Source organism: Osmerus eperlanus, chromosome 3, assembly GCF_963692335.1.
Source record: "Osmerus eperlanus chromosome 3, fOsmEpe2.1, whole genome shotgun sequence".
Classification (NCBI taxonomy): Eukaryota; Metazoa; Chordata; class Actinopteri; order Osmeriformes; family Osmeridae; genus Osmerus; species Osmerus eperlanus.
In genome coordinates this window covers 7,793,517-7,812,220 of record NC_085020.1, presented here as the reverse complement: position 1 = coordinate 7,812,220, position 18,704 = coordinate 7,793,517, and the positions used below count along the sequence as shown (strand labels likewise).

General features: G+C 49.2%; 1 protein-coding gene across 1 annotated transcript in view; it reads left to right on the top strand.

Annotated features, from left to right (window-relative positions):
• gli2a (GLI family zinc finger 2a) overlaps window positions 1-18,704 on the top strand; it is a 59,621-nt gene that overhangs the window by 31,213 nt on the left and 9,704 nt on the right. Inside the window, exons 3-7 of the mRNA XM_062456966.1 lie at window positions 1,485-1,590; window positions 8,587-8,789; window positions 10,706-10,903; window positions 17,107-17,308; window positions 17,502-17,697. Coding sequence (XP_062312950.1) covers window positions 1,485-1,590; window positions 8,587-8,789; window positions 10,706-10,903; window positions 17,107-17,308; window positions 17,502-17,697 — 905 coding nt within the window. The remainder of the gene's footprint in view (window positions 1-1,484; window positions 1,591-8,586; window positions 8,790-10,705; window positions 10,904-17,106; window positions 17,309-17,501; window positions 17,698-18,704) is intronic.

Genomic DNA, 18,704 nt, shown 5'->3' with positions numbered 1-18,704 from the left:
CCTGGTATGTAGGTCCACTGTAGCCTGGGCTTGGCATCCCAACACCCTGCACCCCAGACGTCCCTCCCAAGCAGTGCCCTCTACCACTCCCCCAAATCCCACAGGTCCTCTCAATCAAAGATAATGATCTGATCCCCCCTGACCCCTGCCCTTTAACCCTGGTGGTCTCTGCTAACTCACTGATGCATATGATGCACAAAGAATTTTAATACAACACCAGGGATCAACTGATCAACCCCCCCCCCTCTTTTTTTCTTACTTTCAATCTATCTTTTACTTTCTTACTTTTTTCTCTTTCTGCCTCTCTACCGTTCTCTCTCTGTCTTTCTGTCTCTCACACTCTTTCTATCTCTCTCTGTCACCGCCCCTCTCCCTTTCTCTCTCATTCTCTTTTGCGTCGCGGCAGTGCACAAACATACTAGGCTGAGCTATACAAAAGGGACCCTGGGTGACCCTGTAGTTTATGGAGTCAATCAGGGCTATTGTTTGGATTTAGCTGAGTAACCTCTTTGATTTTTTTTTCGTGATGCACATATTTTAAAAGGAGGATTTTCAAATGAGGAACTGAATCAAAAGATTGGAGATCTCTCCGTAACTTTATAAAGAGCCCAAAAAGTTTTAGGACTCGTGTAATCCCAGTAACGAGTCAAGTTCTGTGTAGTTCTTTAACTACTTTTACCCTAGGCTATCAACTTTTTACTGCAGGAAATTGTTGATTTGTGATTTTTTTGTGTCTCACATAAAAAACACAATCATCACATTACATTCTGTTGCCCTCATTAGAGATGGCAGGTTAATAATGGGCCCCACACCAGACAGACTGGAAGGCCCCAATTACTGCAGAATTATGGGAACTGTAAATGTTCTAGTTTCACCCCATGTTGTGTGTGTGTGTGATGGGCCACTTCATCGCTAGAGTCAGTCAAGCCTCATACTTCTTGGCTGATTCACTTCTCTTAGAGTACAGCTGTTGACCTTCTCCCCAGGTACTGAGCTAAAACTGTGTAGTCTTTAACAGTTTGGTTGCATGCTCCTGCTAAGATTGCCAGAGTGGATATTGGATATCTCTGTCCTTACTGAGGAAGGGATTCACTCTTTTTCCATGAAGTTATTCCATGCTTGTGTTGGGACAGTAGTATTTCTTTCTTGTGGTTTCTCCCAACCACCACTATAGCCCCCCCCCCCAACACACACACACACACACCGCCTCTCTCTCTCCCCAGTTCAAAGGCTGCAGGTCTTTGTCAAAGGCTCAGTGAGATCTCTCTCATGTCAGAGATGTAGGATTCCTCAGGATGACTTTGATTATTTATTTATCCCTCTTCGCCTGTGTGATAGTGCCAATATTTGACACAAAACTGCGTAGCCAGCTCCTAGATTCATGTCCTTTGTATTGTAGCTTTTTTCTGCCTTTGAAATATCCTGTTTGAAAGTGGTGTTTGAAGTCTCTTCCTTCCTCACTCTTCCTCTCCTTCCTACGTCAGGTCCTCACCACCTCTTCCCCACCTTCCACACGCCCATCCCGATCGACATGCGGCACCACGAGGGGCGGTACCATTACGAGCCACACCCCCTGCACACCATGCACGGGTAAGCATTCCTTGCTAAAGTAATTAGGGGTTGATGTTTGGGAGTCCCAAGTTAAGGTTATGGTTTTGTTGAATACTGACTTCCTTAGGTAGACAGGAGGTTTAACCCCCTGTCTTAAACCAGAGGTGACGAGTCTCGGTGTAATCCTGGACTCAGATTTGAATTTCAACTCTCACATTAATAAAGTGACCAAAACAGCTTTCTTTCACCTGAGGAATATAGCAAAGGTACGACCATTCATAAACCAAAATGATGCAGAGAAGTTAATTCATGCTTTTATATCCAGCCGGCTGGACTACTGTAACGCACTTTTCACTGGTATTCCCAAGAAAACCACTGAAAGACTACAGCTCATTCAAAATTCTGCAGCTAGATTATTAACCAAAACTAAAAGGAGAGAACACATTAGTCCTGTCCTAGCTACTTTACACTGGCTCCCTGTTACCTTCAGAATTGACTTTAAGGTCCTTTTCCTCACATACAAAGCTCTACACGGACAAGGACCTAGCTACATTGCTAACTCCTTTATAAACTACACACCAGCTAGAACACTGCGATCATCAAATGCAGGCCTATTAGAGGTCACCAGAAGCAGTCATAAGAAGATTGGTGATTCGGCCTTTGTCAATTACGCCCCAAAACTATGGAACAAATTACCCATAAATATTAGGGAAGCAAACACTATAGACATTTTTAAAAGACAGCTTAAAACCTACCTTTTTACCGAAGCATTTAAGTAATTTTATCTCAAAAGGGTTTTCCTACTTTTATTAATTATATTATTGTTACTTTTAAGATGCATGTTTAAAGTTGGTTTCTCTCTTGAACAGAGATCTTATTGGGATTTTTATTTTTGTTTGAATTGTTTATCACTTGTATTATTGTTTTTATTGATTTTATGTAAAGCACCTTGAGCTGCAATTCTTGTATGAAATGTGCTATATAAATAAAGTCTTACTTACTTACTTACTTACTTCCTTCGTCACTGTGAAGGGAGAGAAATATGCCTAGCTTTAAGAAAGCCATGTGATTAGTATGCATATGTATATATTCCTTTTTTGACAATCTAGAATATTTGCCATTCATAATTTCAATTTGTGGCACATCCTGATACTGTAACTACGAGTTCCAAGACCTGTCTCCACCCTGTTGAACTGTATTTGAGCTAACTCCCACCTCTCACCAGCTCCAGCAAGGGAGAGAAGCTTCTAGCTCTCTCACGCCAAGAGAGAAAGAGCCCGCTCCCTATCAAAGACAGATGAGACTGGGGAGAGTGGAGGAGAGAGGAGCCAGGGTAGCAATGCTACAACAGAATGTTAACATTTCCTCTCGTGCCTCTCCTCCTTGCTGACGGTGTAGGACTTGGATGGCTGTGCGATGCTAGCATGATGCTAGCATGGTCCAGAGAGTTAGGGAGTTTTGCCGGGACTCGTCCTCTTCCTATTGCAAGAGCTCCACAGAGATGGATTCATCATGCACAGATATGTGTATGAAAAAGATATTTCAACTCTATCTCACTTACAGGATTTATGTTGTCTCTGGCAACTGTTGAATAAACATCAGACATAAGACAACACATAATTTCTGCACACACACACAAATCCAGGATTCGATTCCCTCATGTGACACAAACAAAAAAAATGGTTGTATATAGAATAATTAATAAAACAGGGACACTTCTTAATTACCACACGTTAGTGTGTCTCTGTCTTGTGTAAATGAGTCCATGACACATTTGCTTGCTCACAGTCTTCGATTTGGTGTTGCTAAAAGTTAGGCCTCTTTAACAATGCTGTACCACGGCTTATCTTCGAAGCCTCAAATGGAGAGGTAGGAGTAAAATCAATAGGTCTCTGGCAATGCTGTGGTACATTTAAATTCACAGATGTGATAGTGATACATACTTTGTGGCAAAGCCATTCATCACCAGCCAGACCAGGGAGAAGGAGAGAAAACACTGTCCGTACGCTGGCTCTCTGATTAATGTGATGTGGTCTTGACAGTGTACCCCTAATTCATCAAGACCCTGATCTCGACGTCTTTCTCTGTGCCTGCGCCAAATTCAACTAATTACCGGTGCGTTGCTCTGCAAATGAAGTAGGGGGTGTCTGCGCCCGCTGTCACCGTTTTGTTACCTTGTCCCAGCGGAGTGTCAGGGGTTTCTGTCCTGTCTGCCTGAACGTGACGTCTCCTCACAGGGCCCCTTCATCACTGTTTGCGTAGTCCATAACGAGAAGGCAGGTCCTTCTGTCGGGGCTGTCACAGAGAGAGCTATCGGACTGCTCCTGATCCCTGTCTTGTTCTAGTAAGGTAGGCGCTGCTTCTTTAATACCTGCCCGACGTGGAAGCCTCCTGTCTTCTCCTTTCTACTGAAGATAGCTTCCACCATCTTTTGAACTGTCCGGCGTGGACGTTGGACCTTCTGTGTGGTGCCCTCCCCATGCGACTTCTGGGCTGCTTTGCGGTGCTGAGCCGTGGACTGGCACAGGAGCTTCTCTTGAGGCAGTGCTCAAGTGGAGCGTGCTGCAGATTGTGGCTGGCGGGCATCCTCTGTGTGAGCCCACAAGTCAGGGAAGCGGGCCTCTGCCAACATGTTTGAGGGGGTAATTAGTATCCAAAATCCAGTCTTTCCGTTTCCAGGACCTCAACGACAACACAAGGGATGAGAAAAACAGATCTGCACACTCATTCCAGGATTGGTATTTATGGTTTTTGGGAGGCTGTTGGGGGGAAATTGCAGCATTGAAATCTGAAATGTACCCAAGGTTTTCGTGTGGCTGGACTGCGGCCTGCACCGCCCCAGCACACAAACAGATGCGGTCCAGCTCAGCAGGCAGTCAGTCGGTTCAAGACTGAGCATGGAATGTGTTGATTAAATGGGCTTTCCAGATCAACCATTTGTGTTTTCTGTCTTTGTTTGGTGTGGTTGTTCGTAGGACGGAGTGGAGCTGGTTCCTGAGCGTGCTGATTGGCTGTCAGTGTGTTGACACTTTTTTCTTACCATGTTAGTTTTAGCCTTCTCCGACCCAATGGGATTTTGACTGTGCTCGTGATATACTGTGAGGAATGCATTCATGAAAGAACAGTAGCAGCTATCAATCACACACCGCTGAAAATCAATAGAGGAAAAACGGTCGTGATTTATCTCAAGCTCTAAACATGATTTACCGATGCTCGAAGAACATCTGATGTCAGTGTCGAGGCAGTATTATAGATAATTGCCTTCCGTGCAAACCCCATACCTCATTAGATGTCTTACTCCAACTGTACTGTATGTTTCTAGGTCATCCCTTTGTCCGTACACCGAGGCCTCTCTTTAAGGAGTAGTACATCAAGCTACGGTCCTAATCTTCAGCATCCTTATGAAGGGCCCAAAAACAACTATGTTCGTAGCCGCCCGCAGCCCCTGTGGGGTACTGGGTGATTTATCTCAATCGGCTTAGCTGCCCAGAAGTACAGATGAGAGCGCGTCACGTCATAATTCATCGACTGAGCCAGTAGGGAACATGCCAGAGAGGCAAATACTGACTCGTTGGCAGGTCAGGCTGGGACTAATGCAGGCAGGAAAAGTAGACAGACAGACCAGGCAGAGACAACCAAACACACAGACCAGTGAGACACAAACATGCAGGCAGACATACCCGCAGGTACTGCACGCAGAAAGGTAGACAGGCATGCAGAATTCCACTCAGGCAAGGAGCTTACACTTGCAGAAAACCCAAGCGTGGAGATGTGATACAAGCGAAGGTTTCTTTAGTCCGGGGGGGAAAGTACAGTCATTTAACTGGGCTTAGAAATCTTCCCACTGCAGCTGTCATTCTGGATGCACGCAGCTATGCCCTCACTCATTTCCTTTCATTTGATCCTAACATGCAACACCTTGTCCAGATCACACATGAGAGATTCAACAATGAGATGACAGGGAGAGAGAGCACCTGTGTAATCACACGCTGACGCAAACAACAATTACCCCAAAGTGGAAATGTGTCGTGTTTGGCGGGACGGGAACAATCACTCTCTCTCCCTCTCCCTCCGTCTATCCGCCGACACAACGACGGCACGAGAGTGTCTTGTCTGTTTGTCTCCCAGCTCACCTCCAGCTCCTCATCTTACCTAAGCAGAGCCACCCATACTGCTGTGATGGAGCTGTGTTTAAATGACAGGCCCAGGTTAGAGGCAGAGACCCATCTCCCAGACACACATTCATCCTCTGTGACTAAGGAACTTGAGGAAAAACAGTTCAAGTAACGTCTTGTCAGAAAGAGGGCGGATCGACAAGGCTTCAATAATAGTAGCTGTCAGAGAGGGCTAGTATTTGTAGCCTCCTGACAGGTAAGGTAGTAAATTTTACCTTATTATCAGAGACTCAAACACGCAGCAGGCAGTTAACGTGATTTACTGTGGACACAGTATGTGTTGACATTCTGTGCTGTAGCCGGAGAGACAAATATTTCTGGTTGTAAGGGATGAAAGGCCATTCTCGAATGAAAGAAATAGAGGCAGGTTCCCTAATATGTAAATGTTTCTTAAATTAACTCTACGTCACTGTTTCTTAGCTCTTAGCTTTTAGTTTCTTTTAACTTGTCTTGTTCTGTGTTTTTCTGTCTGTAACTCTTTGTTTTTTATGCTGCTGCCTGTCTTGGCCAGGTCTCCCTCGAAAAAGAGATTTTAATCTCAATGGGACTTCCTGGTTAAATAAAGGTTAAATAAATAAATAATTCCACAAACACAGCATTTTGCTATTAGGAGCTTTGTTGTGAAAGTATGAAATGCAGGTAGTTCTCAAAGTGATATTATCTCACATCCCCTTTTAAACTGTTAAAAGAAAAGGGGAACAAATCTATGATAGTGAAGAGGAAATTTGTTTCTACCAATAGTTTTTTGTGTTAGTTTTACTGTTAAACTTTAATACGAGGTAGGGAAGGGGGCCAGAGCAGTAAAAAAAATATGTCAGTATTCCCAGCAGCCACTACTGGGCCACTCTGAGTTTCAATTAAGCTTACTGACTTTTGCAACTTTTGATTATATTGCAAATAGTTGAGAGGGGTCCAAATCCACTGTGAAAACACAACACAACATAAGCCTCCTGACAGCTGTGTTGATAGCCACATTTTGTAGCGTTCGCTTCTAGATAGGGGCTACAACACAAGGGGAACCTCTGATTCGGAGGTGCGGACCACAGGAGTGACCATTCGGACTCTTCCACAGGTTTCGGGTCACCACATTTACCACACTGACCCCACCACTGCTAGTTACCAGGAACACTGTGACCAAACGTTGGCTGTTGACCAGAGAGAGAGAGGGAATGAATGAATGATGTCGACAGACAAGAGATGAGGGCTGTCCAGTGCCAGTGCAACCAACCAGCGTCAGAAGAGGAGCCCCGAGATAATCTGAGGGTCTTGTGCCAGGCTGCCAGCCTGTTTGGAGAGGCGGGGGGAAGCGTGTTTTTGTGTATGGAACGTCTGTTTCTTCTCAGCTTTCCCTGAACAGAGAGCTCTTTATTGGGCTCCATCAGAGGGGGCTGACAGCAGAAAGTTGGCCCACAGACAAGGCTGCTAGTCTGCAGGCATTTACTGGAAACGGGGCCTGGGCTGGGCTGGACTGGCTGCAGGTTGGCCTCCACACAGAGAGGGAGTATGAATGGGAGACTGAGGTGAGCCAAGACCCTGCCAGAAACGCTGGACCTCAGACCTGGCCTTCTCAGTTTAGGTGGACATGCCCCTCTCAATCACCTGCTTCCAGCCACAGAGAATCACGACAGAAATCTGCAGAACGTCGAAAGATAAACTGTATCCACACTCAAACTTGTTCTCAATCGCACCCATTTACCAGAATGAATCTGCAGAGATGGCATTATCATTCCAGGGTCAAAGTATATGGACAGGAAATGATAATTTGCTTCAACTAATGGATGGTCAAACAAAAATGTCAAGGTGGTCCATGAACAAATTCTTCTTCAAATATCTTCATTATGAACCAAATGCCGAGGTCAGACACAAGTTTTTTGTTGACTGTTCTGCATCTCTACTGCTGGGTACAAGGCCCTCTCTGCAGTACAGAGGACAGTAGTTAGTGAGTCATACACCTGCTCCTATTTTTCAGGTTGAGCAACTAAGAAAGTAGGCAACACATGACTGCTTTGGTCTTTGTGACCGGTCGTCCGTCTCCTCATCCTTACTCTCACTGCACCTCTCCGCCTGTGAGCCTGTGCCTGCCTAGTCTGTTCTTCTCCAGGGAGAAAGTGACAGAGTACAGTATCTCCTTTAGTTCTCTCCACGACGTAGACTAAACCGAAACCCCAAACACACACAAACACACACTGGATCCCATTAACAAAGCACCTCTGCAGACCATCACACATCCGTCATTCAATCCTCTGTCCTCAGAAGGCAACAGCGAAATCCTCCCGCCTGTCTGTCTAGGTTCCTACAAACAGACCACCACTCACCCTCCTACCGACGACAAATTTACTGCCTATCCTGATTCGACCTGTGGGCTAGCCGACTTCAAACATGCCGGTGTCATGTCAGTCTGGCAGTCAGCCAGAAGGTGGCCTGGGAGAAGATTGGTTTGAACATACAGATGTGTTGTCTCTTATCAGTGCCCTACAGGCCTCATGCCAGACAGGTCGAGCGTGCCCACCCAAACCGCAGACTTCATGCGCCTGCAGTCTGAACACCCCGGTCTGGACTTGTTCAGCGCCGCAGGCCTTAATATGTGCAACAACAAGGAGGGATCATTACATCAGGAATGAACAATAAAGGGAAGGGATTGGAACTGGATCAGGAGGGACTCGGTTCCAAAGACGGATCTGCCAATCAGACAGGCAGGAAGGGAGGCAGGCAGGTGAAGAGACAGACAGACCAAAAACATTGAATGTAACATTCTCCTTTTCTCTTTGTCTCTCTGTACTTCTCTCTCACTCTCTCTCTCTCTCTTTCCTTCCCTCTCTCCATCCCTCCCTCCCTCTCTCTGTACATTTCTCTCTCCCAGACCTCCAGGACTTGGGGGCAGCCCGGTCATCTCAGACATCTCCCTGATCCGCCTGTCTCCCCACGCTGCCGGGACAGGGGAGTCTCCCTTCAGCGCCCCGCACCCCTACATCAACCCCCACATGGAGCACTACCTGCGCTCCATGCACAGCAGCCCCACCCTCTCCATGATCTCGGCCGCCCGTGGACTCAGCCCTGCGGATGGTAAGACGCTCAAATACTCTCAGCACTCCAATGTACAGTGTGTATCTACTCACTCCAGAGTCTATATATAACTTTGGAGGTCATTCATGTAATGTTTAGAGTACACATTATGTACATTCTAAATTTGGGTTCCCTGTCTAGTGTGGGATAATAAATGTACAGTACAAATAAAGTCAGGGCAACACTAAGGTGCTGAGAGGAGATGATTGGTTGAAGTTAGAGAGGAGGAAAGACTTTATGTATCCTGTTCACTTTAAACACTGTTTGGCATTCCACATCACTCACACAGCTTAACTTCCAAGTTTGCTCACCACATCATCAAGCCCACTTTGATAATTAGTCTAACAGCTAATACACTCACCAGCATAAAACTTGCATCATGTGTGTTTCTGTGTAAGCGTGTGGGAACACTTGTGTGTGAGTGCGAACTGGTTTCATGCGTATGCAGTTTGTGTGTGTGTGTGTGTGTTGTGTGAGAGTGTAATGCTACATGTACACACTGGAAAGCTACAGTACTCTCCCTACAGTACTCTCCCTAAATGTGTTTTAAGTGTGTGAGCAAATGTTTGGGTATCGGAAACCATGGAAATGAACAAAGGCAAACAGAGAGGCGGAGAGCAGAGCCTGTATTGAGTTCCCATGCTGACAGGCCTGTCTTCACAGCCCTGTTACAACAACAGGTTGGTGGGGAGAGAGGAGCCTGAGATAAGTCACCCAGCCCTCTCTGTCTGTCGGCAGTAATGGCTCCCCTGCTTTCAGGAGAAGCAATGCGGAAGAGATCCTGTCACTGATACGGTGGCAGCGGAGTATGGCGTAAAATGGAGGGGGCCGAAGGCCGAGGGGAACATAAATAAAGTGTGCCTAGCGGAGCATCCAGGAGATGATGCGGAGATTGAATACCTGAACGTGGGTTTTCAAAGTCATTTTCCTGCAAAACCAGACACATCACATATGGGTTTAATTGATGGTTTATATGTAAAAGAATAACAACATAAAAAACAAAAAACGTATGAAGTGATGGTAAATGTCTTGGCAGAGTTCCTGTCTGAAGAGTTGTCTACTGACCTGCTCTCACAGGGACTGCTCTCGAGTTCTCCCCAGCACAGTGTCTAGGCATGCCCCCCTCCACTCCCCTACACACACACTTACACACACACACACACATTTTTACACATTCGCATACACAGTCTGTCCACACTTACAAAGCCTTTGGCTGGAAGTGATTATGTGATACGGCAGGCATGGAGAAGCTGGAGGCTCTGGCTGTGTCTCTGGACCCGTACAAACGCATGCCTGTTCTGCTTTACCACCACCAGGTCTAATTGGTTGTGATGGATCAGTTTTGGTGTGGGCCGTGGTTTTGGCAACATAGAAGAAGGGGCCCTAAGCTACACCCCCCCCCCCACCCCCCTCCCCTTCATACGTCCACGCTCACCAGCAAAGGAGACATTAGCCTATGACACATCACCAGGGGTGAAAGGAGAGCAGGAAGTTGGGAAAGGGGGAGGGGGGGGAGGTTGGTCATGGTTAACCCTCGGTGGCTCGAGGAGGGATGAAAGACAAACAAATCCATCGCTCACTCTTATAGCCCCTGACACTTTTAAATGTGGGTTTACTGGGTGCAGGTGTTAACACGTTCTACATCAATATTGCCGTTGTGCTCAAGGTTTTCCCTTCCACTACGGACACCGTTTATGGCTTGGTATGCTTGTGTGTGTGTGTTTCAAAATGTCTGTCTCAAGTGATTTAGCTACAAGAGATGGAAGCGCAGAAATATGCTTGCTTTCTCCGTCCTCTTCCCTCGAGTCCCTCTTCCGCCTCGGCGAATCTCCCAGACGATCCCTGGTTATCTGATTTGGCCGGTTCGTCCGTCCATCCACCCTCCTCACGTCTCTCCCTCCCTTCTTCCTCCTCAGTGACCCATGAGCATCTGAAGGAGCGTGCGCTCTTCAGCTTGCCCCCTCCCCCGCCAGGGGCCAACCCCACAGAGTACTATCACCTGATGGCCAGCCAGAGGAGCCCCTACGGAGACCTGCTCCTGCAGACCGGGGCGGCTGCAGCGGCGGCAGCCGCCGCCGCGGGCCATCTGCCCGACTACATCAGTCCCGTGGATGGTAAGAACGCCAAACCCCCCGGCCCACGGGGTCACGGGGAACGCTGTGCGAGCGGGGGGAAAAAACGGGCTCAGCGTTTGGTCGGCGACCCAAATGTAAAGCTGTGCCGTCTGGTTCCCCTTGTAGCTTAGCTGCAGGTATGTTAATGCTATGCTTTTCATAGAAGGCCTTTTCCTTCTCCTTCTTGTGGCTTTTGTGTGGAAGACTCCCCCCCCCACATCAAAGAGAGAGGAGCTTTTTTGGACATATAAAAGCTGTGACTCGTAGCGGGGGGGCTTATATAAACACTGAAAGCCCTGGGGCTGGCCACTCGTAAAAACAACTGTTCCACCCTCGCAGGCCTCTCATTCACTCACTGGTTCAGGTGTGTTGCTCGGTTATGAGTAACATCCCACACACCACAGTAACCTTAAAAGGGCAAGCATGTGTGTTGCGGGGAGAAAGAGAGAGAGGCACAAGGAGGTAGAGAGAGAGGGAGAAAGAGACAGACAGAAACAAACAGAGAGAGGCTTAGAGAGACTGATTTGGTAGTGGAGGTACAGTAGAAAGACACAGATATCCTCCATATCTGTTCTGTAATGGCGGGTATTTATCCACATCCCCTGTTCTCTCCATCTAATGGCAAGGGTAGTTTAATGACCAACATGTACGCATACTGGATTGCAAGCAGGCAGGCATGCAAAAAGGCAGCCTTGCAAACAAGCAGGTAGGAGGGCAAGCAAAAAGACTGAAAGAGGCATGCCTGTTTTTGAACTGTATGATATTAGGAAATTAAGTCCTTGACCAAAATGGATTGGTCGTTCTAAGTCTGCTGTTCTAGGACCAGGACCAGGTTTTTCAAGATAAACATCTCCAAGAAGTCTTCTTGTAGCAGTGGCCTTATGAAAGGGTACCACAGTGTGTACTCCACTGAGAGGAAGATTGTCCGTGAAATGTATCCATTCGGTGCCTGACAATCAAACATATTCTCTAGCACGCCTCCATGATGGAGCCTCCATCTCTTTTTCATCCTGCCCCACCACCCACCAGACCCCGGCTAGCCTCCTGGCGGTGTTAATATCTTGTCTGCGTGACACCAGCGCCAGTATCCTCACGCACTCATAAGAAAATGCCACAAACACCCCCCCCCCCCCCCAGTTCCACTGCAAATATATGGTTTAAATTACCTCGATTCACTTAATAAAACATGAAGAGGCGAGGTCGGTTGGGGGCACAGAGGTTGTTTCCCCCACCCTACCCCCCACACACACACCTCCATCCCCACCCCTCTGACCACCACTGCACTGCCTGCCCAAGCTTGTTTGGAGAGGCTGTTTGCTCAAACACCCACAGCCCCAACACAGCGGCCTGCCTTCTGCTCCCTCTGGCAGCCCTCTGTGGTCTCCTCCCTGGGCAGGAGTGATGTGGTCAGGGCTGGTCCGCTGCAGAGCTGGGGACTCTTCCATGGCTGCCCACAGACACAGGGTCCGTATTGACCCAGGCCCAGGGCTAATGGCTCCTCGGACAGTCTGGCGGATAAAGAGCTTCATTTACTGCAGAAAGGGCGATAAATATGCGCCCAGACCTGCCGTTTGTTTTGGAAGACTGCGCTGATAAAATTAATATGCATATTTAAAAATCAATTTATGCTCTAATAAATTCAGTGGACCCACCGCAAGAGCAAGACCTCAGTGAACTCCAAGCATGCTTCCTTTTGCTGACTTCAGTGTGTCCATTAGTGAACATGAGAGCTCCGGGTTTAATAGCTTTAAGACTGACAGTCACTGTAAAAGTCCGAAAAGTCTTCATGGAAAGTTCTGGATGCTAACGTCAGTGCCGGGGAGTATTGTAAAGTTTTAAGACGGGCTGCTGTTCTTACAGCTCCAGAGGGGAACATCTACGGATTAAACTGAATTCGCCATTCAGCACTGTAAACCAACCACTTTAACCCAGGAATGTTGCTCTGGAAATTACACACATACTGAAACTGCTCTAAATATGTCAGGATGAAGTTATCCAGTCTCCCAGGGCGGAGCGTACTGTACTATACTGTACTATACTGTAAAAAGCTGGACTAGACCCGTACATTTGTCCGAGTAGAATAGACAATCAATGAGAACAAGCCATGAAGGTAATCTGAACAGACTGTCTGAATCTACCTACTGGATGTTGCTGTTGTTTGAGTGTACAGTACTTGTCACTCAGTCTGCTCTAACAGACCTGCTGAACAAACACAGGAGACACCGTGCCATTGGCCGCCGCCTGCCGTAGCCGTTTCGAAATGCTCCGCTGCGGTGCCAAGTGCGTGCCTGTGCCAATTGTGTTCTCTTACGCTTTAATCACTGCCTGTGTGTGACGGGCCGACACGCCGGCTGAAAGAGCCGTCTCCACTAAAACAACACAGATCCATTTCCCCCCGCGACGTGAGTCTTCGCAACAGGCTGGGGCCACGCTCCTGGGGCCACGCTCCTGGGGCCACGCTCCTGGGGCCACGCTCCTGGGGCCACGCTCCTGGGGCCACGCTCCTGGGGCCACGCTCCTGGGGCCACGCTCCTGGGGCCACGCTCTTGGGGCCACGCTCCTGGGGCCACGCTCCTGGGCCTCCATGTGTGGATCAAGTCAATCTGCTGCACGTGTTCATGTCGGGAGTGTTCTCCCTCCCCGGATCTCACTGAAAGGGGGATGGGGAAAGGCTAGACCCTGGGTGGATGACAGGAGGCTTAAGGCCCAGTCAAACAGGCCACAGCCTTTTCCAGCACAGAGCAGAGCAGTGCATCACCTGTGGTTCAGCAGCACTGAGTTCGCGTCTACATCCTCACAGTGCGGACTTGAAGGAGGCTACTTTGGTATGGTACTATTGGTTAGCTGTCGTAAGATCAGGCCAATCAAAGGCAAGGCAAGGAAGAGGGAGGGTGTTGGGAGCGGACTGGAAAACTCAAGGTCCCGTGACAATAGCTGCTGCCAAAGCAAATGTCTGCCATCCTGAGGAAAAAGAGATTCCAGTGTGTAGGAGGGGGGGGGGGGGAGGTTAGCCCCCACCTCCAGACTACATACACAAACACTTACTGTACAAGCACACATATACACACACACACTGAGTGTGTGTGTACATACCCAAACACAAGGCTGGCTTTAGCAGGACACTGGGGGCTCATAGAAGATCCGGCGCGAGCCCCTCTCTAATAAAGTTTTCAGTGATGGTATTAGTGAGATTTACCAGGGAAAATAAACACACACCCCCCCCCCCCCCCCCCTCCAGCCTGTAGGTGGCTGAGCAGAGCAGGCCTGGACAGGACAGGATGGGATAGGGCCCAAGTCATAATCAGATGCCCTGGTTGTGGTGCACAGACGTCCCTCTAAGCTGTTCCTCCAACGATCGGTTTTCCCCACGGAGAGCCAGAACAACGTTGCCCCGAACAAGGGGTGACAGGAGGAGGCCTCTCCTTCCCTGCTCCTGCCGGGCTCCCAGGGAGCCCCGCTGGTTGTTGGAGCTGCGTTCACTCCCTAAACCCATGCCTCCAGAGCCTGTGAGCCACAGAGAACAAAGGCAGCATACCTTTGTGTTCTGCTGTGGGCCCCCCTGTGCCAGCGGCCATTCAGGGGGCTCTGTGGGCTGAGCTGGTAGAACAGGCTGGGTGGGGAAGGCGGGGGGGGGGGGGGGATTAGTACCCTCCCAATTACAGTATTCTGATTTTCCACAAAGCCATTTCAATTAAAACAGCAAGGCAGATGCTTAAAATAATCGCTACCCCCTATCGCCACCCCTCTGCTTTTTTTGTGAATGTGTGCTCAAGTGCCTGTAATTATAAGCCCATATATCAAGTCCAGATCCCCCAATTACAGCCAGCACTCCCTGTGCTCCCACAGAGCCTGAAAGAATAACTCATGGCACCCTCTCTCTCTCTCTCTCTCTCTCTCTCTCTCTCTCTCTCTCTCTCTCTCTCTCTCTCTCTCTCTCTCTCTCTCTCTCTCTCTCTCTCTCTCTCTCTCTCTCTCTCTCTCTCTCTCTCTCTCTCTCTCTCTCTCTCTCTCTCTCTCCCTCCCTCTCCCTCTCTCTATCCGTCGTCACTTTCTCTTGTTTAATCTCCCTCTTCATCTCTCTCCCGTCTCTCTCTGTTTCCGCCCGCTCGGCTCCGAGGCGACGCCGCCTTCCGCGCAACATCTGGTTTCTCGCTCCCGCCGGAACCTGCGCACCCCTTAAATTAGAGCCGCTGTCTATAAAACACTCCATCTCCGAGTGTGCGCTGGCGTGACCTCGGGCAGAACAGACGCCGTGACCCCTTGGCGCTGAGTTAACACACGCAGGCTAGGAGACACACGCAGGCACACTGGGGGAGACGACACAGAAGAGACAGACGGACGGACGAACAGCACCTTGAAGTGCCAGCCTAGACTAAAAACGCGGTTGAGCGTGCTCCTGTTGAACGTGGAGCGAGGCAGAGAGGTACGAGCAGGGGCCGTGGGGAGGGGCGCGGCAGGGCCTGAGGTAGGCGCCAGGCTCCATGCCTTGTTTCCTGCTTTATAAAGTGGCACATTAATAAGCCCATCTCCCCCGAGGTCTGTGGCTAGGAGAGATGAATAGGACCGCACCAGCGCCACTCCACAATGGCCCCTCGTCTCCAGGCCCCAGTCGGGGGGGATAGGAGCCAGCCGAGCAGTGCAAATCTGAATTCGCTCCCAGTCTCCTTAAGAGAACCATAAACCCCAATATGGGTAAGACCCCCTCCCCACCCCCCTTCTCGATTCCCAGCAATGCCCCCTCTCTACCCGGCTCCCCTCCCCCATCCTCCCTCTCATCCCTCCGGGCCCGCCCCTCCTCCTCCCCCACCCCGCCCTAATCCCCAGTGGTTCTAATGATACATGACACATTTATTTATTAGCCTCTCAGAAGAACATTCCAGGGGAGGGACCGTTTGTTGTTTTTGCCAACTCTTTCATAAATATCTCTCACATCTCTGCTAGTATTCAACTGTCGTCACAGTCCCGGGGCTCTCTGAGCGAGCACATGTGCCTTTGTTTTACGATCCACCACCTCTGAATGTAACTGTTTGAGAAGATCACAGTTTATGGCTGCGAGGTTTAAACTGGTGGTCCCTGGACCCCTACGTCCATGTGGCTGGGGGATGGATCACTCGTAAAACCAATAACAGGTCAGTGATTGGCTGCAGGCTGCAAGGGTTGTGGTTGACGGGCTGTCAGACGGTATGTGTCCGTCACAGTGCATGTGTCTAGGAGAGGTGTGATGGGGCTATTATAGGCTTCCTGTTGCCCCGCGCCTCTGATGATGCCCCCTGTAAGGCCTAATTACCCCCCAGACCAACGCTGCTCTATGTCCTCTCACACCAGGCCTAATGCCCAGCACCTGTTGGTCCACAGCAGCTGGTAAACACCAGTCCTTCTGCCTCAAACACACACACTGTCTCTCCCTTTCTTCTCTTTCTATCTCTTTCTCGCCAATCTCTCTCTCTCCTTCTCTTCTCTCTCTCTCCATTCTTTCTCTCTCTACCTCTCTCTCCCTCTCTTCTCTCTCCCTTCTCTCTCTCTCCCTGTCCTTTCTCTCTCCCTCGACTTGATTTGTATTCCACAGCAAAGCGGTTTTAATGTGTACCCAAACAATGCCCCTCCCCCGCACACGCACCCACACAAAAAAAGTGCATGGGAATGTGAGCGCATGTTTTAAAATAGCTCCAAAGCCCACCAAGAGGGCCCTGACCTCTACCTTAAAACACGCCTTGTTATTTTTAATGTTAATGGTATTCTGAAATCAATTTGTTTAAATTGCCCCCATTTAACTTGCTCAAATACAACTGCCTGAGAGAGAGATTCCTATCTTGGTAATTACGGCAAATGATTAGGAGTGATTAGCTATGCATAAGAGGATGTCGATCTCAAGTAGGGGGGCTGAGGAAGAGATGCAGGAGATACAGCAGGGCTTGCCTTGGCTCCACCGTGACCTTTACCAGAAGTCCTCAGGTTCCACCAAGACTCTGTCTCTCCCGGGAACCCACGGATCTGCCGATCAGTCCGTTGCGTCTCCCTGCGTAACCGAGTCTGACAGAGAGCAGAAACACCGGGACTGTGTGATCCTCTGGTGTTACCTAAAATACCTCGGATTTTGTGGCTTAAACCACTATACGATGTGTCTGTACCATCTATTTTCACCGTTGATAGACGTTGTGCGTAGATGTTGTGGTAAATCCGGCCCGTGTCCTCTCCCTCGGCAGTGTCTCGGTTCTCCAGCCCCAGGCTGACCCCCAGGCTGAACAGGAAGCGAGCCCTCTCCATCTCCCCCCTGTCGGACGCCAGCATCGACCTGCAGACTATGATCCGCACCTCGCCCAACTCCCTGGTGGCCTACATCAACAACTCCCGCTCCAGCTCTGCAGCCTCCAGCTCCTACGGACACCTCTCTGTCGGAGGCCTTAGGTGCGCACACACGTGTGCCAGACACACACGCGCACATACAATGGACGCACACAATGTGTACCACACCCTCATGTACACACTTACAGAATATTTCTTGGATTATCGGGATTCTTTGCCGTGCTGTGTGTAGTTGAGGGTTGACGCTGTTAGGCCATGTGTTGACTGACTCTCTCTCTCTCTCTCCCCCCCCCAGCCCCTCGTTCCCTTTCCCCCACCCAATCAACCCAGTGGCCTACCAGCAGCTCTTGTCCCAGCAGAGGGGTCTCAGCGCGTTCGGCCACACGCCGCCCCTCATCCAGCCTTCACCCTCTTTTCCCGCCCGCCAGCATGTCCTGGCAGCCTCCTCTCTGATCAGCTCCCACAACAGCAGCAGCGCAGAGTCTAAGCAGGTGAGCTTAGACACACACACACACCTACACGCATCTACGTCCACAACCCTCCTCCTGGTCTTCTTTAGGAACCAGGTGTGTTTAAAATGAGTCTAATCTATTTTTTTTTCTTGACTACATTATATATGCCTAAACTGGATTACTCAACACGTTCAAGTGCTAGTGGTGAAAAGTCAGTGATTGTCCTAGGAGTGGTCTCTCCTCTCTCTTATCTCAGCTTCTCCTCGGTCTCCTTCATCTTATTATATACAACATGATCTATCCCAATGTAAACTTCCCTCTCCTCAGCCCGCTCGGTATGTCGAGGGCAGAGGGAGAGAGGATCTTGAGAGGGGCTGACTTGTAACCTCCCGAGCCTAGCCAAGATCATCCGGTTAGCTCCACCCACAAACCTAGTGGAACCTAGAACACCGCCAACAAGACACAAAAGAAAAGGCCAACCATGTGGCCCTCACACGATCCCACACACGTGAAGTCCATCGCAGGTTCTATTTCAGTTCTGTGCACTACACACGCACGCACACCCGCACAGTTCTTCACAAACACGCCTAGCTCGCACACACGCTGTACTGTACAGGGCGGAGGCTCTCACACAGACAGAGACACAGTGAGCTGTAGCTCAGCCTAGACAGAGATCAGAACCACATTTCCTGGTTTCCAGCCAATGAAGCATGTGTTAGTGAAACCAGGAGGCCCCTGCAGCACTGCTCTACACTGTAGTGACTGGGTGGGATTTCAGAAAACCTCTCTAACACAAACTTACTTACTCTCTTCCCCTCAAACACACACACACAATGACCACGACTAGACCTACAGTATCCGTGACCCATCTTTTCCGAGCATTTCCACACACTTTCAGCCTTAAAAAGTCAGTCTGCCTTTGTCTGACAGTCTGTCTGTCAGTTCTCTTAAGAAGTCATCGGTGGATCAAAGTCCCTAGCTGTTGCTTTGTGGGTAATCATTTCTGCCTTTTCATATTTCCCCCTGGCTGGCGCTCATAAAGCAGT